The 16,522-nt window shown below is 40.2% G+C and overlaps 1 protein-coding gene across 1 annotated transcript in view; it reads right to left on the bottom strand.

Moving 5' to 3' along the window:
• IQGAP2 (IQ motif containing GTPase activating protein 2) overlaps positions 1 to 16,522 on the bottom strand; it is a 289,265-nt gene that overhangs the window by 58,654 nt on the left and 214,089 nt on the right. Inside the window, exons 14-17 of the mRNA XM_082650860.1 lie at positions 14,298 to 14,388; positions 8,668 to 8,835; positions 3,227 to 3,369; positions 1,211 to 1,381 (exon numbers count right to left, since the gene is read on the bottom strand). Of these exons, the coding sequence (XP_082506986.1) occupies positions 1,211 to 1,381; positions 3,227 to 3,369; positions 8,668 to 8,835; positions 14,298 to 14,388 (573 nt within the window). The remainder of the gene's footprint in view (positions 1 to 1,210; positions 1,382 to 3,226; positions 3,370 to 8,667; positions 8,836 to 14,297; positions 14,389 to 16,522) is intronic.

The raw sequence follows: 16,522 nt of genomic DNA, 5'->3' as shown, positions 1-16,522 counted from the left end.
TGTGGGATCTTCCCGGACCAGGGCTCGAACCCATGTCCCCTGCATCGGCAGGCGGATTCTTAACCACTGTGCCACCAGTGAAGCCTGAGTATCAAGTTTATAGAAGAAGTTTCTTTTAAAAAATTAATCATTCCTGAGGGAGAGAGACGCAACAGGGAAGACATATGGGAACATATGTTTATGTATGACTGATTCACTTTGTTATAAAGCAGAAACTAACACACCATTGTAAAGCAATTATACCCCAATAAAGATGTTAAAAAAAAAAAAGGAAGTAAAAAAAAAAATTAATCATTCCTGCCTTCTAACATCTTAAGCTCTGAGCAAACTCAGATATTTGAGCACCTATCATATGCAAGACACAAGAATACAAAAGTTTTAAAAACTCATCTTCTGCCCTGTACAATATTATAGTTAGGTGGGGAAGCAGATCAGTACACCAATGATCACAAAAGAGAAGCCCTTCAACTTACAACCTTTCAATTTTGGAAATTTAATAGTTACTGGCCAAAGCAAAAAGCCACCAAACTATGCTCATCAACAACAGTATCACTTTGGATGCAGAAAAAGGAACAAACACACAGCCTTTTGGAAACCAGCGTGGTGGTTGAGAGAGGATGCTAGGGGAACACAGAATAGAAACATCTAAATCTAGCAAGTTCCTCTCCTGTGAACCAGAACATTCGGACAAGTCATGCAAGCTTAAGAAGAAAAAGGTTGGGAATGAGGATGCCTCTTGCAGGCCTGAATGAAGAAGGAGATTATATAAGAGGGAAGATAGCCTCAGAGATGCTACATTTATTTCATGAGCTATTCTGTTCTTTAGGCTACAAGAGTATAGAAACTCAGACGCCACTCAACATCCACTAACCACTAAGAAACCAATTCAAAAGCACCTGAGGTCAGACAGTAGGTGATACAAGGATATCCGCCTTTTTAGAGAAACAGGATTTCAACTCTGATCTCAGGTATTCCCCTGCCTCTGAGTATTCACAGTGTCCTGAATACTTTCCAGAAGACCACAGGTGAAAAATCATCCAACATCCTTCCCATCTCGGAGTCTTCAATAAAGTAGACTCAGGGGCACTGATTAAGAACAAAATCTGCAGTCACATTTGTTTATTAGAATGCTGGTAGTTGACTGTCCTGTTATCAAATAACATTTTCATGGAATGAGTTTTCTGTAACGAGTGGTAGGTGACTCACATACCTGTATTTTGATCACGTGCTCTTCTTGTTCATACAAAAATGATTTCCTAGCTTCATACTCTTTCCTAAGGAGGGGTCCTGAGGTTGCGGCTTGAAAGCGCAGAAGCATATCTTCGGTAGCAGACCACATCTTCTCACGAATGTAATCTGCTGTAACTTCCTCAATAATGTCCTGGCAAGAGATATTTCTTATGGTTACACTTCACACATCAGATGAAAGGAGCATAGAGAACAGCTGCTGGAAATTTTATCTTTCAGAAAATGATCTGCACAGCTCTTTCTGGCTTGGTGTAAAAAAGGTCTGACCAGAGCCGAGGGATGAACTGGCTCAGCTTCTCTCTAGTGATACGGTTCTGGAATCCTCCGAACTTTGTGCTGAGATGGTATGAGAATGAGGTTGAATGGTCTCAGGATTTGGAGGTAGCGGTGTATAGATGATGCTGGCAGGGACCAGGCAAGAGGCCCGATCTCCTCAGAGTGTAAAAGAGACAAGGATGATTACAGTAAGAGTATGCATCACCTCCTCCCTCTCCTGAGGGAAAGACTGCAGTGCCCATGAAGTCCTTGGGCTTTTCTTGCCCAGGCCAGAGGAGGCAGATCCCTGCAATGAGTAGGGGAAAACTCAAAATAAACTTGGGAGAAAATAAAAGACTTGGAGCAGAAGAAAAGGCGGTGGGAGAGGAAAGATAAGTGCTATTGAGGGCAGACAGGGAAACCTAGATGAATGAGAAAAAAAGGAAGAAGGGGGATTGTGAGAAGTCTTCATGTGGACGATGAACTGGGTTTACTTTTATGTTCTTTGAGAGACGCAAGCAAAGACTGGACTCGCTTCTATGGCGGATGTCTCTTATCCAGTGTGACTGGACTCAATGGATGGTTAATTTAAACAATTAAAAGTGAAATCATATAAAAGATGCATAAATACTTTTAAGGAGACATATGCACATTCTTGAATAAATTCAGTAATTTCAGATTGACTAGAATTTTTTTTTGTTTAACAGCATAGACCCTCCACTTTTTATTAATCCTGATACTCCACTTCACGAAGTTACACCTAGGGCATCTTTGGATGCCACATGAGCAGTTCTGGCTCTGATTTAACCCTTCAATGCTGCTTCTTCACAGTTTGACATATCCTTTCAATGAGCGCATACGGTTTTTAAATACTGGCCATAATTTCATTTTTCAACAAAGCAGCACTAATAGTTCATTTCCACAATGCCATTTTCCTATAAACTCTGGGAACTTTACACATTTGAAATTAGTTAATAAATATGTTTTTCACTATCTTCTTGTCATTCAGGATTTCTGTGGCATTGTCATCCCCAAGCCACAGTTTTTTTCTCCGAGTTTTGGTAAATACCGCACCGGTGATTCTGTCCACAATACTGCTGCCCTGCAGTATCTTTGATGCTGGTGACTGTGAACAGTTTTATAAGATCTACATTTGTGAGTTCTATTTTTTTCAAGACCAAACTCAATTATTAGAAGGATTTTCTCTTTAAACTACAATGCCTGGATCAAAGCGCGATTTTCACATCTTCCGGGTCCAACTTTTGGTCTCAAGTCCAAAGCAATCTTGGTGAACATTCCTTCAAGAGTATTTCTCCTGGGGAAGCATTATTCACTTTAATGGACCTATGCATCTTTGTTATAGGTTGAGGTTGGGGGGAAAGAAATAAGACATTTTGAATACTTACAACCAAGGAATTACCACTAATTGAGCTTTGGTGTCAAGGAAAACCTGGAGATTGATTTCTTAGGATAATCTCTCATCCTAAAGAAGCTGAAAGAGCTTTATTCCCCTAGTGCTGTTTGGTGTTGCTCTGACATACGGAAAACATTCTAAAAGTCAGTAACCATGCAGCCACATCCAACTGTAGTTCATGAAGACTTTACTCCCTATCCGGTCTTCAAATAAATTAGTTCTTCCCATCAATTCCATGATTCAAAAGTAGAAAAGCAATCACATTTATCTTTATATAGTACACCTTCTCATCAAGCACCAACGTCCTACCTCAATTTCTTTTCCCATGAGCCATGATTCTTTAAGCAAGCAGGATTCAGGTGCGACCCAGGAACTCTCTTTTGAATCGATGTTGTAGTAGTAATCATATTTCTCCTGCAGGTTGAGTTTGAGCCACGAACCTTCAGTAGACACTAAAGAAAAAGGTTTGTTAAATTCCAGAGAGGAACATGGAAACTTTCAATATTAATGTAGTTTCTTCAATAAGTAAATTAATTGAATGAATATGCTTTTCACCAAACATTCAGACAGTGTGTTAAAATCATTAGCGAGGACTCATTAAAATGGAATGAATTCTATGTATTCAATGGCAGCTCCCTTCTAAGCCAAAGAAAACGGAGGAGAGAGTAATGTCTAATGCTGGTTCCGCATACCAAGTTTTTCATGAGGATGAAAAGAGTTGCAAATGGCCAACAAGAAGGAAAAGCAAACAAGGATGGATACCCCAGGTAGATGTGGATAGCAACACAAGGAGACAGGGGAGACGGATGAGGAAGAATCGTCTTTATTTAGAAAGGCTTCCAGCAACTTCTTTGAAAAGGAGTGACCTACAAGGGCTGTGACCCATTATTTAAGGAAGACCCATTATTATTATTTTTTAAAATTAATTAACTAATTAAGTTTTGGCTGTGCTGGGTCTTGGTTGCTACACGCGGGCTTTCTCTAGTTGCGGTAACCGGGGGCTACTCTTTGTTGTGGGGCATGGGCTTCTTATTGCAGTGGCTTCTCTTGTTGTGGAGCACGGGCTCCAGGCGCACGGGCTTCAGTAGTTGTGGCTTGCGGGCTCAGTAGTTGTGGCTTCTGAGCTCTAGAGTACAGGCTCAGTAGTTGTGGCGCACGGGCTTAGTTGTTCTGCAGCATGTGGGATCTTCCCGGACCAGGGATGTAACCTGTGTCCCCTGCACTGGCAGGCGGATTCGTAACCACTGCACCACCAGGGAAGTTGCGAGAACCCTTTATTTAATGATCTGCATTAAACCAAAGCAGAAGTGACTCATCTTTGCAGACAACTTTATTCAAAGCACAAAATGGCATACACAACCTCTGAGGTCACTAAGCAGGGAAAAGGAAAATTCCTGGTCCCTCTGACTCATCTTGCTCTACACAACCACACAAAAGCAGAAAAAAAATGTTGAAAGAACTTAATTTTGCGGGGGGTGGGGTGGGCGTGGGGTGGATACTAGAAAAAAACAAAACAAAACTATGGCAGTCATGGCTTAAATTGGCCAAGAAGAATATCTCCTCATGAATTTATGTGCTATACTTCCTATTTAGCAATCTGTTTATTTTGTTGAATGGTTATGATTCTTGTCCCAGATCAGAGAGCTAAAAACAACAATAAAACAGAAACTTCTGACCAAGCTAAGCCAACTGATGCCAAGTGCGCATTAGAGCAATTGCCTTTATAGGTAAATCAAAATTTGACTGAATTTCCTCAAAGAATATTTAAATGGATTCAAATATCTAAGCAGAGATAACTTTAAGGCGTGTTGATTTAATGTGTGTTGATTCTTTATTTGGTTTTCTTTTTTTTTTTTTTTTTTGGCTGTATGCGGGCCTCTCACTGCTGTGGCCTCTTCCGTTGCGGAGCACAGGCTCTGGACGCACAGGCTCAGTGGCCATGGCTCACGGGCCCAGCTGCTCCGTGGCATGTGGGACCTTCCCGGACCGGGGCACGAACCCGTGTCCCCTGCATCGGCAGGCGGACTCTCAACCACTGTGCCACCAGGGAAGCCCATGTGTGTTGATTCTTTACTTGGCTTTTAATGCCCCTCAACTGTTCTGTCAATGCCCAGGAACAGAGATATATCTCTCTTCAAATGGGCAGTCAGGCAGTTGTTATCTGTTTAGAAATGCTGGTCTACTAGAAAATATATTGTATAGTCAAATTAGGATGATCACAAGTAATCATATTTTCAATCACCAACAGTTGTCAGATTCACAAGTGCTTTCAGAATAATGAAAACCCTTTCTAAGGCAACTCTCTCAGTGGGAAGGAAAGAAAGCAAATAAAGATGGTGAAAATGGGTATGTTTTATTTTCATAAGAACTGAGAAGTAAAAAGTGCTTAGTTGGTTAAAAGCCAACCACATTGGGACTTGCCTGGTGGCACAGTGGTTAAGAATCCGCCTGCCAATGCAGGGGACACGGGTTTGAGCCCTGGTCCAGAAAGATTCCACATGCCGTGGAGCAACTAAGCTATGAGCCACAACTACTGAGCCCCCATGCCACAACTACTGAAGCCCGCATGCCTAGAGCCTGTGCTCTGCAACAAGAGAAGCCATCGCAATGAGAAGCCCATGCACCACTGTAATGAAGAGTAGCCCCTGCTCGCCGCAACTAGAGAAAGCCCGTATTCAGTAACGAAGACCCAATGCAGCCAAAAATAAAAATAATAAATAAATAAATAAATAAATAAATAAATAAATAAAAAGACAACCACATTGGCACTGTAAGGGTTATTTGAGTTGGGATGTCAGTGGATAATAGAAAAAGAGAATTTTATCATTTTCACATCAAGTATGAGTTTAGAGTCAGATCAAAGGCTGAGGAGGGCATCTCCAGAACAAGAGAAATACAGTTGGTTTGTTACTTAGGGAAAAGACTAATTACGGGCCTTTGAGGAATCATACAAGAGAAAGATACCCGTGAGTTAAGAGGTGGTGAGCATTCTATAAGGAAGCATACTTTCTAGGTGCCTTCCAGACAAAATCATACCTATATAAGACCTAAACTGAACAATAAGGCTGAGTGATCTACCAACGAGTGAACACTTGTTTGGGAAAAAATAGACATCCTAGAATCAGAGGTGAAAGAATAAGAATAAATCATCCCATTCACTCCCCCAAATAATGTTCACAGCTCTATTGGAAATGAAAGTTAGTCTTTAGTTGGCTAGAAAGTTTTTCCTCTTCCTTCTAGAACAGGGGTTGGCAATCTTTTTCTATAAAGGGCCAGAGAGTAAATATTTTCAGTCTTGTGTGCTACAGGTCTCTCATACAGCTACTTGACTCTGCCAGTGTAGCATGAAAGCAGCCAGAGACGATATGTAAATTAATGAGTGTGGTTGAATTACAATAAAACTTTATTTATAACAACAGGTGGCAGCCCAAGAATCCACTAAAAAACTATTAGAATAGATGAGTCCAGGAAGGTTGCAGGATACAAAATCAATATACACAAATCAATTTTATGAAAATATGCCCACACAAAAGCTTGAATACAAATGTTTACAAAAGTATGATTCAGGATAGCCAAAACTGGAGAAAAAAATCTAAATTCTATCAACTGATGAATGGATAAACAAAATGTGGCATATTCATACAATGGAATATTATCAGCCATAAAAAGAAATGAAGAACTGATACGTGCTACAACATGGTTGAACTTTGAAAACATTACACTACGTGAAAGAAGCCAAACACAGTATGATTTAATTTATATGAAATGTCCAGAAGAGGCAAAATCAGAGAGACAGAGAGTAGATTAGCGATTGCCTGGGGCTGAAAGTTGGGGGTGGGGAGCAATGGGTAATAGGTAAGGGGCTTTGTTTATTATAAGGAAAAATATCCTTTATTAAAAGGCAAATTAACTAGTGGTGGTGTTTTTAGTGTTAAGTAAAAACTTCTGAATTTCACACCTTAAAAGAGTGAATTTTATGGTATGTGATATATCTCAATAAAAAAATCAATTATATTTCTATATGTGAGCAAGAAACAACCCCAAAGTGAAATTAAAAAACATTTACAATGGCATCAAAAATAATAAAATACGTAGGAATAAATGCAACTAAAGAAATGCAAGCCCTATACATTGAAAACTACAAAACATTGTTGAAAGAATTAAAGACCTAATTAAAAGCAAAGATATACCATGTACATGGATCAGAAGACTCAATATTGTTAAGATGGCAATATGCTTCAAATTGATCTACAGTTTCAACACAATCTCTAACAAAGTCCCAACTCTCTTTTTGTTTCCAGAAAAAAATGAATCTAAGGTATCTCCTATGTTTCTAAATTAGTTACCTCGGGACATTTTTTCTTCACTGACCAGGACATGGCACTTGGGAAGAGGAGTAGGCAAGTTTAGGGAAAAGAAGATAAAACTAAGTTTGGGCCAGGATGATTCTGAAATTATGATGGGTCATCTCTAGGAACTCACCCCTGCATAAATACAGTTGTACAATTCTTTCCTCATGAAGGATGAGGTAGGGGCACTACAGTAACTCCTGATGAAGAGTTGTGAAGGGAACAGAGAGAGGCTCAAGGGTGATCAGGTGCCAAGTAGGAGATGGCCAGTAGCCCCGTTTCCATTTCATTAACAGAAAATTTGTGGAATTGGAGGGTAGAATTCCCAAGTGAGAAATACATCAGACTAATTTACAAGGAAGTACATAGGGTACTTTTGGACAGACTTCCAGTGAACTAAAAAAAAAAATATTTTTTTTTCCTTAAGTTCCACTTCTAAGGCCATATATTGTCACAGCAGTTTCCTAAAGATGAAAAGTACTATGTACATGACCCATGATGTGGTACAAGTAAACACCAGCCTAAGAGTCAGGAGACACCTTGATCCTTGACACTAGGACATAGCAAGTGCTCAACAAAAATCTACTAAAGAGATGATGGATTATCTCTGCCAAAAATTAATCTCCTTGGATTTGTCATTTTCTCCCTCTGTCCAAAATGTCATCAAGATTTTCTAAATCTGAAAAATGAGTCTTAAACTCATGATCTAAAACACAGTTTCCACAGCTAATATTTCATGATCTGCCATTGGATTGTACAGGCCTAAGTATATGCCAAGGCTCTTGGAGACCAATTTGCTGCTTATTTTGTACTTTCAAAATTACTTTTTACTTCCACTTAATATTGTATAATAATGTGTCATTTGTTTCAAAAAGGATGGAGAGAAATATTAGTGTAAAAATCAGTTTGTACCACTAGAGGGATGGCTCAACAGCAAGATCTATAGGAAGCAAAGTCTTCTTTTTTTTTTTTTTTTTTTCCAGTATTTATTTCATTATGACAGACACTATCAGAACTCCATTTTAGAAGCATGGGGACTCTGGGGCAAAAGGACAAGGATTAAGGTTTGAGAGAAAGACAATAACTCTTTTAAAGGAAAGCAGGAGATGTCTTTGAGGAGGCTACCCTATATCTGCCCTACTTTCTGTAAAGTCTCCTTTAATACTGTATTTTCTCTAGTATATGGCACGCACACACAGCCATCAAGTTAATCACAGCTTTCTAAGAGACAAAAAAGGAAAAGCAACACCTAAAAAATTTCCTTTGCCCGAGATGATAAACATTTCAGAAACGTTCATTTGAAAGCGATTATCTGTCTTAAAATTAAGGTAACACAATACCACAGAAACCATCATATTCAAAATGCAAATTTAGTTTGTGCTAAACGATGAAGAAGCTTACCACTTTTAGATTTTTGCTCTTTTGCCTTCGCAAGGGTGTCATAGTACCTGTCAGCACATTCGGGCATTACATCGTTTGTATTACCAACGGCAGACTTCAAAACAGACAAAATATCACTTTGCTTCTCCTTCTCCAAAAACTGATTAATGTCAACGACCAGTGTAACCCCTGGGTAACGAAAAATAAATGTTTCTGTTAATCGTTATCTTCTACTCACCCCAGAGGCATGCAAAGATATAATTCAACCTTTTAGGAATGCATTGGTATTAAACCTGTTTACCCTTTGAGAGTATGCACTACATACGCCCCAGAGAGTCACCAACTGCTCAGGTGGTTAAGAGGAATAAAATCCCATAGGAGCACTGTTTATCAAAAATCACAGTATTTCCTGGTTACTCTTGTGTGATATCAAGGTACTAGGTTCTGTTCATCGTGGTGATCTGTGAAATGGGGCGGGGGGGTGGGGACACATATTGACAGTAGTTATGCAGCCCTTAAGCAGGTCATTAATCTGTATTTGAGAACTAGCTTTATGAAGACATGTATTTATTTTAGAACAAGTAAAATGCTATCTAAGCCACAGAAATCCTGAAATTCTCTGGTATAGTGCAAGTTTAAGATTGTCCTTAGCAACCTGAACGAATGTTCTAGAAAGGCAACAGGTACAGCTGGTGGATATGTGCAGTGGAGTCCAGAAACTTAATTGTGGAACCAATTTAGACCTAGAAAGCATGTTATCCCATTTCACATTTCTGCATCTCCCCACAAATAAAACCTCACTGGACTCTTGGTTGCCTCAAGAAAGTTAACGGGGTGAATCCTTTATCATCTATTTTAGTTCTAGGTAAGGATATTCTGGCCCAACCAATGGACCTACTGTCTTCACAACCTATAAATGCACTGAGTTAGCAAGGCAGAACAAAAAAATCGGAAGAAACCAGGTTAAGCACTTTCTAGATGAAGAAACATCTTGATGAAAAGAAAGGAGAGAGATGGATTTTTTTTCTTTCTTTCTTTTTAAACACACATGTCAAACTCTGCCATACAAATGCTAAATGGTATACTGCTGTCATCAAATTATGTTCACACGTGCATAGAACTGTGAAGGCTGACGTGGTAAGAAAAACAGAGTCTGACTTTCGACAGCCATGAGTCCACGTCATGCAAATCTCAAGGAGCAGGTGAAGAGTAAAGACCTCCCACAGCCAACTCCAGTTGTTGCTGAACAAAAGCTACACCAGTAGGTACTTTCACATATAAAGTTAATGGGAACAGGTAAGCTGCCCCCCTTTCCTCTTCTCCAGGAAAGCTTTGCAGAACAAGAGGAAGGCAGTACTGGTGTTGGAGATGTCTGTGGTCTGAGAGATGTGGAAAGAACAAGGAAATGACAAAGGATCCTCACGTGAATTACATCCGACAGCTTCATCGAACCCAGGGAAATGCTGTTTTCCTTAAAAGACGGATATTACGCAGGTAAACATTTCTTGCAAATGTATGTATTGATGTGCAAGCAGTGGGTCCATGGGTTAATCTTCCAGATAACTGAAGCTGACTCCTTTAGGTGCCAACCTTCATCTTAACAGAATCATGTGCCACGAAAATCTAAAGCCCCAGTAAAAACCCTAACAGAACAGTTTCTATCCTGCTCATCATTGTACCCACAGTCCCTGGTACGTATCAGGCGTTTAACATTTGCCGAGAGCTGCCAGAACAGTCCTTCATGTCATTAAAATTATACTGTGCTGTAATACGGTGAGTGGTAACTTCAAGGACTTATGGAGGTGTTGGGGCTGCTTTACTCCTGCACTAAATGGCCTCAAATTCCTCTTTTTAGTTTTCCTCTAACGTCACTGTCAGTTATCACCTCTTGCTCCTGTCTGAGTGCCTGCACGGGGCAGCCCAAACACCTAACTTCCTAGTAGGTCATGGCTTCTGAGCTGGGAAGAGATACAACCAAGAGATTAGCCTTATGCCGAAGATAAGAATAAACAGGCTCAAAGTAGCTGTCCAGGTGGTCCCCACTGAGTTGAGAAAATCAGTTGTAGTCCACAGGCTTTGAGACAGCTATTTTGCTTGCTTTTTTCTTCATCTATGGGTTGTGATTAAGTTCCAGATAGATGAGAATGACAGATAAATGATATCCGGAAAGTCAGGTATGTTTCTGCTATGGAACAAATGAAGAAAACGTCCCCCACATCTCCTAAGAGATCCAAAAATGTGTTTGCTTTACGTGGGTTCTTAGGAGGAGAACGTAAAACATCTTTTTATGTATAAAAGCACAGATCTACATATGGCACATAAAGAGGTAGACGATATATCTGTGGTATTAAAATGTCACGGTAAAGAGCACCATGGGAAAAAAAAAAGGCTAGAAAGATTCCTTAGGGTGCAGTAATGGAAAAAGGCTGAAAAACATTGCTCTAAGGAGTCAAAAAATGGAGAAAACCCTACTTTAAGAAAGCAGAATGCTCCAGTGAAAATGGACATTGGGCCAAAACGAAGGAGTGTTGAGTTACTATGCCCTTTTAAATCTTGCCTGTGGTAAAATACATGGGTCAGCACATTTTCTTTTATCAAATTATCTGGGAGTGGGTTTGATAATTGCAACATGTGATCAGAATCTGTCTTTAAGTCTTCATACAAAGGATGAAGAATGCTTTTAAAAGTAAGATTAAATTCCTTGCTGATAAAACTGGAAAATTCTCAACTCAGTATAAGAATATAGTTGGTTTTATCTTCAGAACATCTATTTGTTGTTATATATCATAGAAGACACTCTATCAACTCTTTCAAGGGATAGGACAGAAGTAGAAGAAAGGATTTTAAAGGTGCAAGTGTGGAGTAAAGAATCACACATTTGAGAAAATTTCTTCTATTCATAGTAAATAGAAACGTTGAGTCTCAAGAGGATGAACTTAACATTTGCTGCCAAACATAAGCAGAACACAGAATAAAAAGGAATAAAATAACTCTAAACTGGTTTGATCTTTAAGAGAAAAATCATAACCCTTTTAGGCTATTTGAGTGCCTGTATGATAATCTAATTTCTTAAAAGTGTTCCTTCAAACTAAGGCTGCCTTCAGTCTTATATATAAATTTAAATCTCTTGTGTACACAACTCAATTTTATTTTTTTTCTTAAGGATTAGAGTGCTAGATGGGACTTGCCTGGTGGCACAGTGGTTACGAATCCGCCTGCCAGTGCAGGGGACACGGTTCGATCCCTGGTATGGGAAGATCCCACATGCCGTGGAGCAACTAAGCCCGTGCGCCACAGCTACTGAGCCTGTGCTCTAGAGCCCGCGAGCCACAACTACTGAGCCCACGTGCCACAACTGCTGAAGCCTGCGCACCTAGAGCCCATGCTCTGCAACAAGAAAAGCCACCACAATGAGAAGCCCACGCACTGCAACGAAGAGTAGCCCCCGCTCACCACAACTAGAGAAAGCCCACGGGGAAGCAATGAAGACACAGCGCAACCAGGAATTAAAAAAAAAAAAACAAAAAAAGCAAGAAGCTCAAATGACGATTAAAAAAAAAGGATTAGAGTGCTAGAATGGAAAGACTTCAAAGATCCTAAGGGTATAAAAATTCAGGTTGGAGAAATACACATATTTTTCCAGGCTAAGGAAATAAAAACCAGATGTTCCTTACAGATGCCTGTGACATTTAAAAGCACATTTCTGGAGCAAGACTATGACTTGATACAACAGAATAGATTCTAATTATGTCTTGAATGGAGAGGTTAATGAACTGCACCTTTAGGATCTTAATTTATGTAGGTTATTTATATATGTAGAGTGTTAGCATATCAATCTTTTTAAAAAAATAAATCTATTTATTTACTTATGTATTTTTGGCTGTGTTGGGTCTTCGTTGCTGCGCGGGCAACTCTTCATTGCAGTGGCTTCTCTTGTTGCAGAGCACAGGCTCTAGGCACATGGGCTTCAGTAGTTGTGGCGCACGGGCTTAGTTGCTCCGCGGCATGTGGGATCTTCCTGGACCAGGGCTCGAACCCGTGTCCCCTGCATTGGCAGGCAGATTCTTTTTTTTTTTTTTTTTTTTGCGGTACACAGACCTCTCACCATTGTGGCCTTTCCCGTTGCAGAGCACAGGCTCCAGACGCGCAGGCCCAGCGGCCACGGCTCATAGGCCCAGCTGCTCCATGGCATGTGGGATCTTCCCAGACCAGGGCACGAACCCGTGTCCCCTGCATCGGCAGGCGGACTCTCAACCACTGCGCCACCAGGGAAGCCCTGGCAGGCAGATTCTTAACCACTACGCTACCAGGGAAGTCCCTAGCATATCAATCTTGAAGCTATTTTAGATTGCCATGTGAATTTTCTTATTATTCTTCTGTGAAAATAGATGCTTAAAAAAAAAAAGGACAACTATCATTTGAGTTAATGTGGGTTCTGCCAATTGCTGAGTATGTCTACTCCATTTATGCATTTTGGACCTGGGGAAATAATCCTAGGGTGGGTTTGAGGCCCCACTAGACCCACTATGAGACGGACCTTAGCAACACCTTAGTGATCATCTGACCTCCATAAGCCCCTCCCCTGACTGGTGGACCACAGTGAAATTTTAGGTCTCCTGGAATTAGTGTCAGTTCAGAATCAGTGTCCAGTAATCTCTGAAACGTCTGATTATGTCCTTTCCTCCCAGCACAGTCACCACAGTAGGGTATAACATGTTGGTAATGTAGCAGGGTCCTTTCCCAAGGGGACCCAGCCCATCCTTCATTCAGGGGGTTCTGGGGCTGTAAATGGCTCAAGTCTGGGAACTAACAGAGGGACCATGACTTTCTGTTGCTTTACTTACATTCACCTGACCTAGAACTCTCCTTCCACTTGTGCAAATCAAGTAAGAGTTTAGTAGACTCTCTGTCTATTTCACTTCTAGGAACACCATGATCAATTAGCAAATTCTATAGGTCTCTGTGAGTCACATTTTTCTAATTCCTGCTTCGACTCGGCTGTCCATTATAATAACCACACCCACTTGTCTTTGGCAATTAAGTGCTGTCCCCTGGCCTCTGCCAGCCTGACCTACAGATTTTGGACTTGCCAGCCTCTCCACAATTGCATGAGACTATTTCTTAAAATAAATCTCCCTCTTTCTTTCTATATATATATATGTGTGTGTATAGACAGGTAGATAGTACACATACTATATACTTTCCAGAGAAACAGAATATATACATAAGTCTGTTTTTTCTACAGAAAAAAAATATATGTTGCTCTGTTTTTGGAAAACCCTGACTACTGCAATGGAAGGCATTTAATAAGCAGAAACAGCCTAGTTTTCTAAGGATCAAGATAAAAAAAGGACTTGATTACACTACAAATTTAAGAGCTGAGAAATTATTTTTTGCTTTCTGGATTTTGTTCAGCAACAATCTCAGATTTTGCTGGAGATCGTACCTAACCGCTAAGAACAGTGCAACCGACCAATCTTATTTTTGTATAAATATGCATTCAAGAATGAAAATTGGTAAGAGAGTCCATATCTTTTCAGAAATTAAAAATGGTCTACTTTAAAAAAAATTAGGAATTAAAATAAAAATTGAGGGGCATAACCAGACGCAAGGAAGGCCAGTCTGGCCAGCAGAAGGAGGTGAGGGCTTACAGTGCTTTGCTTTGTCCATGTCCTTGTTGGCCTCATTGACCGCACGCTGTATCTCATCCAGCCAAAGGATTTTAGAAGCACTTTGAGGGTCCTGAGAATATGGGCAGAGAATAAAAGAAAGAACAGTGAATGACGATGAAACAGAATTAATCACGGCTTTTTAGGAGCCACTTTATTAAAATCTCCACAAACTCTTACTTAGCAACTACCCAGCACAGCCACAAACTGTACAAGCTACTGATGAAACAGACTCCCCATTGGACCAGTTCAACCTTCTCCACGGCCACCCCTTTAGTCCAGTCCCCCATCATCTCTCACTGGACAGCTGCTTCGATCTCCTACTTGCTTTCATTGTTTCCAAGTTTGCCTTTCACCACAGTGGTCCCCTATAGAGAAGCAGAGGATCTCTCCAAAAGGGACGGATCATCACGCCGTTCCTCTATTTAAACTCCTTTAGAAGGTTTTCCCAGCAGTTTGAAGGAAACAACACTCCCTTCCCATGAACTGTGGGGATCTGATGATCTGGCCCTGCCGACCCCTCTGGCTTTACCTCACTCTTCTCTACTCACTGTTTCAGGTTTTCACACCAGCCTCCTTCAGATCACATCATTCTACCCCAGCTGCATGGCTGTTGTTTTTTTCTTATCATTCAGGCCTTAATTCAAATGGCACCTCTTCCAAAAAAGCCTTCTCTGGCTACCTTAGTCAATCAAATACTCTCTCTCCCAGTCACTCAGTAACTGTGGTTTCCAAGGTGGCCCAGGGTGCCATGGAAATACTTTCAATTTGTGGGAAACAATGATACTTGAATTTTATCAGACACAGGGACAAACATAAGAACAAAAATATCCAAACAGAAACATGGTGATGGGCTTCAAGGAGCTAACAGTTTAGCAGGAGAGCAAAATGCATCAAAAAATTATAATTATTGGATAAACAACAAGGTCCTACTGTATAGCACAGGGAACTATATTCAATATCCTGTAATAAACCATAATGGAAAAGAAAAAATATATAATTATAATACAATGTGATCAGAGCAATATTACCTGTAGATACACAATCTAGAAATAGCCAAGAAGAGATTAATTTATATTAGGAGTGTTGAGTTGCAGGCGGAGAAAAGACCAAGTAGTTAAGGATAGCTTAACTACTTGGAAGTGGTAGCAGCAATAAAAAGGTATTGAGTTATCTTTACTAGATTTTACTTTGGGGTTGATTCTGATGCTCTTACTCCAAATGTGGTGCTGATATAATGTAATTAAATGGGACTTTCAGACAGCAACTGCGTTTCATATAAACTTGTCTAAGATTACAAGTAAATTTTGTTAGCAGTAGAAATTAAATATTTTCAGAGAAGATGAGACATTTCATTTTAAAAAGTGGGAGCATTAGCCTACTTGTAGGAGTAAGTGTCACGTACTAGAGCCTGAAGCAAGACTGAATGAACAGAAGGTAGGTCATTGGACCCATGGAGAACCGGCTCCATCACTTAGGACTCAAGAAGGATGGGGGGCAGGAAGGAGAAATAACATTCACCAGCTTCTTTGGCAGGCTTCAACCCTATTTCCCGCAGAGGCTAACAGGAGATGATATATGTGGAAAGGGCTCTGAAAATGAGACAAAATATCTGCTATTTCATCCTGTAACCTCCAGACTAATGAAGACCATTGAGGAAGGCTTGGTTCCTGCTTCCACAATCACCTTTAGCTAGATCTGCCACATGGGAACCATCAGCTAATAAGAGTTTCCATTTTGAGGGAGAATGGATGTGGAAGGTTCAAACAAGAAGTAAGATGGGAAGTTGAAAACTAGAAGAGGAATGAAGAGACAGGAATAGAAAGTATTTTTTTCTCTGCTTCTAAGCCAAAGAGAACCCAACCACTCCCCAAGGTATAGCCTAAAACCTAAGCTCCACACAAGTTCACTTCTGTCTTTCTCACGTTTTTTTTTGAAGGGTATTTACCAAATTCCTTCATAACTTATCAGTGTAGAAGATGTACCGTACAAATTTTTACCCAGATGCGAAGGAAGTTACAATCCCACTTCAAAGCTGAAAGTATCAGTTTTGTAAGCTAAACCCAAGAGAGACTTTGCAAATCAAAAGAATTTAAGTCAACAGTTTAAATCATGACCCACAGACGTAAAGGTTGCTAGAATTAAATGTAAAACCAAGAGTAAAAACTGAATCCTACCAGTGTAAGGTCTCCCTTTCAACTGCTCAC

The sequence above is a fragment of the Grampus griseus genome, assembly GCF_964374135.1.
Source record: "Grampus griseus genome assembly, chromosome: 3".
NCBI lineage: Eukaryota > Metazoa > Chordata > Mammalia > Artiodactyla > Delphinidae > Grampus > Grampus griseus.
The sequence above is the reverse complement of the archived record's forward strand: the minus strand, read 5'-3'. Positions and strand labels throughout refer to the sequence as shown.